At 35.6% G+C, this 12222-nt stretch overlaps 1 protein-coding gene across 1 annotated transcript in view; it reads left to right on the top strand.

The window, feature by feature from the left end:
* DPP10 (dipeptidyl peptidase like 10) overlaps positions 1-12222 on the top strand; it is a 640613-nt gene that overhangs the window by 166777 nt on the left and 461614 nt on the right. The window contains exon 3 of the mRNA XM_043576604.1: positions 9150-9245. Within this exon, the coding sequence (XP_043432539.1) occupies positions 9150-9245 (96 nt within the window). The remainder of the gene's footprint in view (positions 1-9149; positions 9246-12222) is intronic.

Here is a 12222-nt window from a genome sequence, read left to right as displayed (position 1 = left end):
TTTAAAGATTTACCCATGTTTCACATTGAAATGCACTAAAAGAGTAGCCCGAACTGACTGACACTAAACACAGAGAATGAGAATAACCTGTAAGACTAAATAGAGATTTAAACACCGTGGTGGGAAATGCAGGTGGTGGTGGTACAGTGGTCATCTGGAGAGAAGAGAGAGTCACAAGAACAGAAAAGGAAAATGGCTTTGTAATTCTCATGGGTAATTCTGAGTAACGGCCAGATTAGATTTTCCTTTTTATTAGTATTTTAACAGGAAATTATTTCAAATAGGATTTAAATTAAAAGAAACATTTCTGAACCTCTGATGTGGAGAGTAAACTAGATAAAAAGTAACACAATTGGTTTCTATAAAGAGAAACCAAGAACTGAAAGTCATAAATTAGTTTTTCTTCAATTCAGTACTAAAGAACTTTGTTTTTTCTTCTAAGATTATGCAGTCAACTTATTTCAAAAGGCCATTTAAAAAAGCAAGATTGGATTTTTGGAAGAAAGCACACAAATACCAGTAGCCGTCTATGATCTTGAATGACAGACTAGAGCAGAAAAAAGAACATGATATGAATTATTTTATGTCAGTTCTGTCATTGCATTCATGTTGCCAAAGCTGGGTATTTTAGCTAAGATTCTGTATCTTGTAACAATTTAACAAATGATTACTATGTTTCTAATTCCTTTGTTATTTGAGAATAGTTGACATACAATGTTACATAAGTTTCAGAAGTAAATCTTTGTGATTTGACAAGTTTCTATATAATGCTGTGTTCCCCACTGGTGTAGCTACCATCTGTCCCTTTACATCCCTACTACAGTATCATTGACTTTATTTTTCATGCTGTGCTTTTTTTTAATTGAAAAAAAATTTTCAATGTTTATTTGCTTTTTGAGAGACAGTGTGTAAGCAGGGGAGGGCAGTGAGAGGGAGACACAGAATTCAAAGTAGGCTCCAGGCTCTGAGCTGTCAGCAAAGAGCCTGACGTGGGGCTTGAACTCACGACTCACGAGATCATGACCTGAGCCAAAGTCAGATGCTTAACCAACTGAGCCACCAAGGCATCACTCTCATGCTGTGCTTTTTATTCCTGGGCCTTATTCATACCATAACTAGAAGCCTATTTCTGCCGTTCCCCTTTACCTATTTTACTTACCCCCTCTCTCCTCTCTTCCCCCGTCCTCTTGTGATTTTGGTTATCCCTTGCGTCTCAGTGCATTTTTGTGCTGCTCTTCATAATTATAACTATAATAGGGTCCTACTTGGTTAACCAGTACTTAGCATTTTACTAGCAACTGTTAACACATATTAGGTTTACAGACTTGCACACATGTTTACACACACAAACACACATACACACACACATACATGCATGCACACATTAGAGAGGTAGCTCCTATTTAGTTGCAAAGTAACTAGAGTTATGTGACCCAGTACTTTATTTGTGAAAAATAAGGGCTATGAGACGTGTGAATATTAAGTAATATTTTTTATCTTAGGAACAGGTAGTGATTTCAGAATTTTGTTTTATGAAAATGTATTAAGAAAAGTTTTACATGAGGAAGTCATCTCTTAAAATTATTTATATTCTGTTACCATTTTCCTTCTGACTTAGCTTCTCAGTGTTCCTTGTGAATGATCAGCACGAATGAGTGTTGTCCGTGATTCTTTGTTGCAAAGTGTGGGCTTTGTGTTCACATACAGAGACAATTGTTAAAATGTATCAAATAATAAGATTTCTCTGGACGATGCTAACATAAATCAGGTTCCTAAGAAATCAGATACTAATGTGGGTTATAAATGTTTGCTGATGGGATGTGGTTGGAAATGCTCCTGAAGTTGTAACACTAAATAGCATGCAACAGCGAGCAGAGGGTTAAGCTGGAAATTTCATGACATGTTAGAGGCCAATGTCTTGAAGAGAACAAACAGAAAGCCCTACTTTTTAGTGAGTGCTGTGGTATCACTCTCTCTGAGACAAGAGAAGGACTGTGGCAATGGCACTTTCTCAGATAAGTTGGACTAGAAAGGAATTCTAGTAAGTTCTGGGGAGGGTACGCTAAGTAGTTGAATTTCAATTTGAACAAGGGTTCTTGTGGGTAAAAGACATTAAGGATATTCTTAAAATAACATTTATATAATTGTGTATCATCTTAAAAAAGATCTAACTGATACAGTATTGAAGAAGATGAGGAAATAAAACTTATTTTGAGAGACAGTTTAACTTTAGTAAGTTGGAAAGATACAGGTTCCAGTTTCAGTCCTGCCTCTTACTATTCACGTAGACCTTTGTCACATTTGACCTTACTCAGCTCAGTTTCCCCAGTGGAATGAAGATACCCAATAGGGTTTGGAGGGCATTTCTAAAGAGGAATATTAATTTTAAAAGATGAACACCCCAAAATATTATGAAGATACTTGAAGAGAGAGGAGATGGAGTATAGAAGTGAGTTTGAGAAGTTTATAGTTGGAAGATGTCTTTATTCCAGGACTGAAAAAAATTCAAGAGACCTTAGGGATTGTGCCTGGAAGCTAAGGTAAATTTAAAGAAAGGAATAAACAAATAAAGGGGAAAAAAGAAGTATATAGTTCATTTTCTAAGTAATGATTAAAACCAAAGTATCCTTAAAACACACATCTGTCTCTCTCTCTCTCTCTCTCTCTCTCTGATTATTGTTTAAAAGAAAGATTAATTACAATAATTTGAATTACTTTGATAAGTTGATTTTAAAATAAACTCCAGGGGGCGCCTGGGTGGCGCAGTCGGTTAAGCGTCCGACTTCAGCCAGGTCACGATCTCGCGGTCCGTGAGTTCGAGCCCCGCATCAGGCTCTGGGCTGATGGCTCGGAGCCTGGAGCCTGTTTCCGATTCTGTGTCTCCCTCTCTCTCTGCCCCTCCCCCGTTCATGCTCTGTCTGTCTCTGTCCCAAAAATAAAATAAAAAACGTTGAAAAAAAAATTAAAAAAAAAGATAAGTTGATTTTAAAATAAACTCCAGGTTCACTTGCAGTTAAAAGAAAAATTCTTATGGGGCACCTGGGTGGCTCAGTTGGTTAAGCGTCCAACTCTTGATTTTGGCTCAGGTCATGATCTCACAGTTCTGTGAGTTCAAGCCCTGCATCGAGCTCTGCACTGACAGCATAAAGCCTGCTTGGGTCTGCCTCCCTCTCTATCTGCCCCTCACCTCTTGCTCTTTTTCTCTCTCTCAAAATAAATTGTAAAAAAATAAATTAAAAAAAGAATAATTGTTATTAAATATGTTAATTTACTGAAGGTCAGAGAATAAAAGTTCAAAAATATTTAATACAAATATGCAACTGTTAACTGATTTGTGTGACACAAAATGGAAAAACAATGGGTCATCTCATTTCATTCATCAATAGTGATCTAAACATTTAAGTAAAGATTTTGCATATTAACCTAGCAGTATATAATAATAATAATTCACTTGGCCAATTGAGCTTTGTTATAGAGATAGAAAGTGGCTGAAATTCGGAATTTCATTTATACAACTTTTAAATTTTTTTTTTTTTTTTTCAACGTTTATTTATTTTCGGGACAGAGAGAGACAGAGCATGAACGGGGGAGGGGCAGAGAGAGAGGGAGACACAGAACCGGAAACAGGCTCCAGGCTCTGAGCCATCAGCCCAGAGCCCGACGCGGGGCTCGAACTCACGGACCGCGAGATCGTGACCTGGCTGAAGTCGGACGCTTAACCGACTGCGCCACCCAGGCGCCCCTATACAACTTTTATATCAATGCATTAAAAGAGGGGAAAATGTTTATATGTAAGAGGCTGAAACTGTATAGTGATATAGTAATAATTTCAAATAAAAATTCTAACTGACATAGTAATAAAAATATTACCTAAGAATGGTAGAGATTCCTTACTAAAATTCTAGAAAAATTATTTTATTCAATAATGACATTAAGATATATAGAAATATTAAGCTCTTTTTTTAGAAGAAAAAGATAGGTGTATCATTACCACCATTATTATTCAACATTGATTTGACATTCAACATAATGGAATAATTCACTAAAATGAAAAGCTGCTTTTAGCAAATGGTGCTGGAGAAACTGGGCATCCAGTAGACAAAAATTTTAAAAAAATATAAACCTCAAACTAATTCTCACACCATCTGCAAAAAGTAACTCAAAGTGCATCAGGAGCTTCCACGTAAAATATAAAACTATGACCCTGTTAGAAAAAAGAAATGTAGGAGAAAATCTTCAGGACCATGAATAGGTGATGCACTCCTGGTTTTGACAGCAGGAACATCATTTATAAAAGGGAAAACTAATTAAAAAATTGGACCACATTGATTTAAAAGCCTTTTCTCTGGAGAAGTCCTTTTTAAGAAAAGGAAAAGACAAGATAGAGACTTGGAAGAAATATTTGAAATTAAAATATCTGACAAATGATCGGTATCTAGAATAAAGAACTTTCTAACTCAACAGTTCAGCCAACACACAAACAAAAACAATCCAGTTAGAAACAGACAGAGGGCATTAACAGACATTCCATTAAAAGAGATACACTGTTTACATTCACATTAATTCACATTAAAAGATGTTCATCAGCTCTTAGGGAAATGCAAATTATAACCACAATGGATATCATTACAATTATATGACAATAGCTAAATTAAACACACACACACACACACACACACACACACACATTGTGGCAAGAATGCAGAGGAACTGGGTCTATATATTGCTGTCCAGACCAGAAAAACCTATGGTATTTTCTGGCAAAACTGAACATATGCTTACCGTGTGACTAAGTAGTTGCACACTGTGGCATTTATCCCAAAGAAAGGACAATTTATTGTCATACAAAGCCTGTTAAACAATGCTCAAAGGGGCATCTGGTGGCTCAGTTGGTTGTGCATCTGGCATGCTTTGGGCTCAAGTTGTGATCCCAAGGTCATGAAATTGAGGCCCACATTGGGCTCCTGAGCATGGAGTTTGCTTAAGATTCTCTTAATGTCTCTCCCTCTGCCCCTCTCCCCCACCTGTACTCTCTTTATCTCTCTAACATTAAAAAAAATGCTCATAGAAGCTGTAGTCCTAATAATTCAAAAACTATAAAGGACAACCCAGATGTATGTCAACAGGTAAGTGGTTCAAGAAACTGTAGTACATTTGTGCCCTAGAATATTACTCAGAGATAAAAAGACACAGAGTACTGATACACTCAACAACTTAGGTGGATCTTAAGGGAATAATTCTGAGTGAAAAAAAAATTCAAAAAGCTTGCATATTGTATGATCCTTTTTACCTAGTATTCTTGAAATAACAAAATTGCAGAGATGGAAAATAGATTAGTGTTTGTCAAATGGTTGCAGAGGGAGGCCATGGTAATAAAAGTACAGTTCTATCTAGTGATAGAACTGTTGAGTATCTAACTGGTGCTGGTTATATATGATAAAATTGCATAGAGCCAGACACACACACACACACACACACACACACACACGTACACAAATGAATGCATGTAAAATGTGAAATCTATCTGAATAATTTTGATAGCGTGTATAAATATCAATTTTTCTGATATTGATTATGCAAGGTGTTGCATGTTATTGAGGGGAACTGGATGAAGTACATAAAGAATTTTCTGTGTTACTTCTTCTTTTAAAAAATTTTTAAAGGTTATTTATTTTTTTGATAGAGACAGAGCGTGAGTGGGGGAGGGGCAGAGAGAGAGGGAGACACAGAATCTGAAGCAGACTCCAGACTCCAAACTGACAGCACAGAGCATGATGTGGGGCTTGAGCTCACGGACCGTGAGATCATGACCTGAGCTGAAGTCGGACGCCCAACCGACTGAGCCACCTAGGCACCCCTGTCTGTGTTATTTCTTAAAACTGCATATGAATCTGCAAATACTTTAAAATCGTATATTATATATATACATTATATATAATATATAATAAAATAAGAATGAGAAATAATTCTGTTCAAAGTAATAAACTTATATAATTATAACTAAATCTAATAGAAAAAGTAAAGGATATATATGAAAAATAGAAGCTGCGGTATTATAGGGGTGCCTGAGTGGCTCAGTTGGTTAAGTGTCCAACTTCAGCTCAGGTCATGATCTCATGGTTCATGAGACTGAGCCCCACACCGGGCTCTGTACTGACAGGTCAGAGCCTGGAGCTGCTTCAGATTCTGTGTCTCCCTCTCTCTCTGCCTGTCCCCACTCACGCTCTGTCTTTCTGTCTGTCTCTAAAAAAAATAAATAAACACTTAAAACATTTTTTAAAAAAGATACAATATTATAAATGTACATAAAATTTAAGTGGTATAAGCAGTTCTAAATTAAAAGCTATAATATTACACAATGGTTAAAGTTTTCCAATTTTCTGTGCATATGTGGGGCAGTTTTAATAAGATCTTCAATTTGGAAGGTTGAAATATGATTTTAAAGACATATAAAGAAACATGTTTGCAAATTATTGATATATAATTTGAAATATTATTTGAAAATAAGATTATTTGCTGTGGTGCCCTTGACTTATAAGGTATTTTTTCACATTAACATCTATATCTGTATTGTAAAAGATCCCATAACAAAATATGTATAAACATCTGTATCATAAAAGATACAATAGACAAAATATGGGGGAGTTTGGGTGGCTCAGTTGGTGGCTTCGGCTCAGATCATGATCTCACGGTTTGTGGGTTCAAGCCCTGCATCAGGCTCTGTGCTGACAGCTCAGAGCCTGGAGCCTGCCTCCGATTCTGTGTCTCCCTCTCTCTCCCTCCCCCACTCCTGCTCTCTCTGTCTCTCAAAATTAAATGGAAACATTAAAAAAATTAAAAAACAATAGACAAAATATGTGGAATTTACCTGGGAACAGAAACAAAAATCTTTGTCAGAAAAATGGGTGTGTGTTTATTTAGACAAATGTATAGTGACTTGTATCTACCATGACAGATCATACAGATCATACAGAATAGTTTCACTGCTCTAGAAATCCTCTGTGCTCCACCTATTTTTCCTCCCACCCCTGCTCCAAAACTCCTCACAGCCACTGATATTTTTAGTATCTCCATAGCTTGCCTTTTTCAGAATGTTACATAGTTGGAATCATATAATGTATATAGCCTTTTCAAATTGTCTTCTTTTAGGGCACTTGGGTGGCTCAGTTGGTTAAGCATCTGACTTTTGGTTTTGGCTCAGGTCATGATCTCACAGTTTCATGGGTTGAGGCTCCACATCAGGCTCTGCTTCCATAGCACAGAGCCTGCTTGGGTTTCTCTTTTGCCCTCTCTCTCTTCTCCTCCCCCACTCACACTGCCTCTGTCTCTCTCAAAATAAATAAATAGACTTAAAAAAAACCCAAATTGTCTTATTTTACTTAATAATAGGCATTGGCAGTTCTTCCGTGTCTTTTCATAGTTGATAGCTCATTTTCTATCACTGCATAATATTCTGTCATCTGGATTTATCTATTTGTCTATTCATTCACCTAGTGAAGGACATCTTGGTTCTTCCAAGTTTGGGGAATTATGCATAAAGCTGCTATAAACATTCATTGCCAGAGTTTTGTGCAGACATAGGTTTTCAACTCCCCTAGGTCAATACCATAAATCACAATTGCTGGATCCTATGTTTAGTTTGGGTAGAAACCGCTTAACCCTCTTCCAAAATGTCTGTAGCACTTTGCATTCACTCTAGCAATGGATGAGAGTTGGTAATTTAATTTATAACTTAGGCCTTCTCTAATTCCCTCTGCAAGATCTTTCTCTTCCTTTCTTTGAACTTCTGTAATACTCTTTATCCTTATTCTGACACTTATCATATTCCTTCTTGCTTTGAAACAAACTATTACAAATTTTCTAATTCATTAGCTTCAAAAAACTGACACGAGATAACTGTCTAATCTAAGAGTTATTTATCCTGAATCCCTCAGGACAGACAGACAGGTCTCCAGCATCTTACAGTAAGTTCTTCATTTAAAATTTTGAAAATTAAAGGTCCATTATCTGTTGAATGAATGAAGAAAGTTCAAATTTTGATGTGTCAGACTATCAAATGGGGCATTTTGTTTTGAAAATCCATATGTAATCCCAATGCCCTACGCTAGGCTTGGCATCATACAATTCTCACTATTGCCATTAGTAATATTTTTTCCAGGTGTTTTGTAGTGATTATTTTGTGGGTTAAATACATGGCTGACTCATGTGAAAGGAAATTGCATTTGAAGTTATTGATTCTCTACCACAGCTTTTCAGCTGGAAGAAACAAAAGCTCTCACTGCAATAAGGCTGAACCTTTAAAAAACAATATCTAATGAGGTTAGTATATGTCTTTGACATTTTAGTATCAACCAGAGTGAAGGTCACAGCTGAAAGGTAACAAAGATGATTTTATACAGTAAATAAAAAATGCTATTGAAAAGAAAATGAAATACTGCTCACTTTTTATCACCTCTAGTATCAAAAGCATGTTTGTTATTCCTGATTCGGGTACTTCATCCATATTATTCTTCCATTTCATAGATTTTTGAATTGAAAAGGGGAGTGCACTTAGTTTTTATGTCAGGGGCCTATATAAATGTGTGCTTTTTATTAATATTCTGCAATTGTATTATTTGAATTTTTATGTTTATCTTTTAAATCTATTTAGTGTTTGTTTGGTAGTAATTGTGGGAACATGGTATTCGTTCTGTTTGGTGAACTTCCTTCTGAGTTGGGAAGTTTCTTTATCATTTATATTATGACCCTCAACTCTTTCATTTTTGTTGTTTACAACAAAAATATAAGTTTAGCGTTAGGAGAATATGTCAAAGTGGTTTTGGAAAGTAATGGAATGGATTATGGTTAAACCACGAAAAACGTGTGGGCACAGAGCACAACAGGAATTCTTAATTGCTTTTATATTATATATCACTACATAACAGGGGATTGATCTATTAAATTTGTGCTAGATGAAGATAATTATAATATTTAAAATAATTTAATGAAAACGTTCATGAAACAAAAAGCTTCAAATGCCAAAGGCCATATTAAAATGACTATGTTGTCCTCAACATATCTTTGAAACAAAATATTCCAAATTTCATAATTCATTAGTTTTGAAAACTAACATAAGACAAGTGTCTAATCCAAGATTTGTTTTATTTTAGATGAACTCACAAATTCATCAGAAACCAGATTGTCTTTAGAAGACCTCTTCAGGAAAGATTTTGTGCTTCATGACCCAGAAGCTCGGTGGATCAATGGTATGTGCACACATCTGTATGTGCTGTATTTATTTTGAGTTCCATGTAACTAAAATGAAATAATTATATTTGGTAGCTAATATTTTAATTAACATTATGCTTCAGCAATTATATATACCAATGTACCATTTAATCAGAAATTAATACCTTGGCTCATGTGAGAGAAAGCCAGTTCCTAAGATAGGTCATCATTCAAATTATTCTCAAGTATTAGATTGTTCTATATCTGCAGTGCCTCATGATTGCTAGTTATGTGACTTTAAGCATGTGCTAAATCTTAACATTTCTCTGGATAATGCTTTTGGTGTAGAAATCTATACTTGTAGAAGTATAGATTTTGGGAGGCTGTGTATGTAAATGCTTCAAATTTGGCAATCAGATTAGTTTTCTTTTCTCTGTGTGGCTTTTCTTTTTAAGTTTAAGTGCTACAAACTAGGGAGAATCTTTGCAAAGTTGAAATACTTACATATGACATGGAAATATACCGCACTTTCTTTTTCTGGCTTGGTAAAAAAAAAGCCCCAAAAGACAAAAAAAAAAAAAAAAGAACAAAAAAAGCATCTCAGTTCTTCTTAGGTTAGTTCTGATTTTATTATTGTCAAAAGTTTTAAAAAAGCTTTTAGATTTAAAAAGGAACAATGAAAAGGGGCTCCTGGGTGGTGCAGTCGGTTAAGCGTCCGACTTCAGCCAGGTCACGATCTCGCGGTCCGGGAGTTCGAGCCCCGCGTCGGGCTCTGGGCTGATGGCTCAGAGCCTGGAGCCTACTTCCGATTCTGTGTCTCCTTCTCTCTCTGCCCCTCCCCTGTTCATGCTCTGTCTCTCTCTGTCCCAAAAATAAATAAAAAACGTTGAAAAAAAAATTTAAAAAGGAACAATGAAAAATAAAAACCACTGAATGGCTCTATGGACTTTGGTTTTTCTTAATGAAAGGTAATGGGGGAAATTATTGGATAAGAAATGTGTTGGTAAAAAGGAAGTCATGTGTCCATTTCTTGAATATTCCAGTTTGCCTGACCATTCTAATCACTGTGGTTAGATAGCTGTTAATCTTTGCCCTTCACTTTATTTAGAGATAATAACTGTGCTTGTTTTCAAGGCATAGACTAGATTATTTGTATGACAGATAAAAGGAGATTTGCTTTTTCATTTAATAAAGATCATCTTACATACAGCCCATTCTTTCTTCTCTAATATTCTAATTAAGTGCACTTATGCCTGCAAATTAAATGTTAATTGGTGGAAGCTATAAAAAGGATGTAACTTAGTTTGTGAGGGCAGAGGCCAAATCATACTTGTTTACCTGGCCCTGATACAATTCCTGGAGATCAGAAGACACTCACGATTTGAATAAATGAATGAATGTATTTAATTGAAGTCCACTGTTATTTTTAGATAAACTCAAGTTTCAGTTGAAATTGGTTGGGATATGAATGTGTGCCATGGGGATGGTGTTATTGATAGAGAAAACAAAATAGAATTTTATTAACTTATTTGTATATTTTCACTTTGAATTGTTCACAATTTTGGGATTTGCCACATTGTTCCCTTGCATTTATGATTACATTAGACATACACTGTATTTATTTCACATGAGCCCCATGACTAAAGAAGGCTAATGGAGAGGTATATCATTACCAGTCATTGCATGGATGTCTCACAAATGTTTCTTCTGTTTTTAATTTCAAAACCGTCTTTGCACTTGCTAGCACTTCTATTTTCTATTAAAGGAGATGACATAAAAATTGTGGAAAAAATCAGGAGTCAATAGATTTGAACTGTTCAGCAATATTCTGTTTTATTTACCACGGTTTTGGCCAAACTATAGAGATTTGCATAGTCTTTGGAAATCAAGAAAAAAAATCATGGACTTTTCTCCTTTCTCAGGTGAACTTGGACTATTTAAAGAGGCATTTACTCCTGTGTATAACTGACACTTTGATATTGAAGTGCCATAGGACTGGACAGATACTTAAGCAGTGAACTGCATGCTAAATTAAGCCACATTTCAATATCTAGGACATACATTCTACTTTAGCACTTTACAAGATACTAAAGTAACATATTTGCAGTCAGTTATTTTCATCATTTTTTTTTTCCATGATTTCTTTGCCAATCATTGGTAAACTTAATCTTGACAAAATATCTTAGGACAAAGCTGCAGTGTTCTTCTCATTATACTCTAAGTAAAACCTAAGACTTAACATGTTTATAAAATAATTTGGCTCAAAAACAAGCTTTTAAACAAGGTGAAACAAAATTTAAGCTCTTAGAGGCAGACACTCTTTATAAATACCCCTGAAGAAATTGACATACTGTTAGTTAGTAGATTGTATATACTGGGTTGCTTTTCAAGTAGAGGAATAGATTTGTACTCATTCATTTCTCTTATCCAGCTCAGATCTGCTTTCTGGCAATCACTAGATACTTGGCCTATTTACATATTCCTCACATAGCCAGAAAATACAGTGGGAACTCTGTGGATAAAATGTGTAACCTTGGCCTCATTATCACAGATTATATCAAAAGGTGAAATGTGATCTTTCTATTTATGAGATGTCTCACTAGATTTTCTTAGTATATGCATGGCTTAAAGGAGTCAAAGCTGAGCTCATTTGGAAGCTTCATTTGATTCTTGGAGGTCACCTAGGAGCACTTACTGCATTACTGGTCAAGGAGAAGGAGGGAGTCGAGATGGCCCTGACGTGTCTAGGTTGTTGTGAAGCAATGTCATTCATTATGCTGCTTCTCAACTAATATATCTGTGAATGTCACTGCAGCCTTGGATAGGTGCTCATATTCATGGTTAGCTTAACAACTCTCTTCCCCCAAATCTGCTCATATCCTTGAAATCTCCATTTTTATAGCATCTTTTTCCTAGTTATATCACCTTGAAACCTGGAAATCCATCTTCTATAACATTATTCATCTCCCCACATACATTTGATGATCAATCAATCATCAAAAAAAGACCTAACAT

Source organism: Prionailurus bengalensis, chromosome C1, assembly GCF_016509475.1.
Source record: "Prionailurus bengalensis isolate Pbe53 chromosome C1, Fcat_Pben_1.1_paternal_pri, whole genome shotgun sequence".
Taxonomy (NCBI): Eukaryota; Metazoa; Chordata; class Mammalia; order Carnivora; family Felidae; genus Prionailurus; species Prionailurus bengalensis.
Note: the sequence above shows the minus strand (reverse complement) of the source record. Positions and strands in the feature narration are given on the sequence as shown.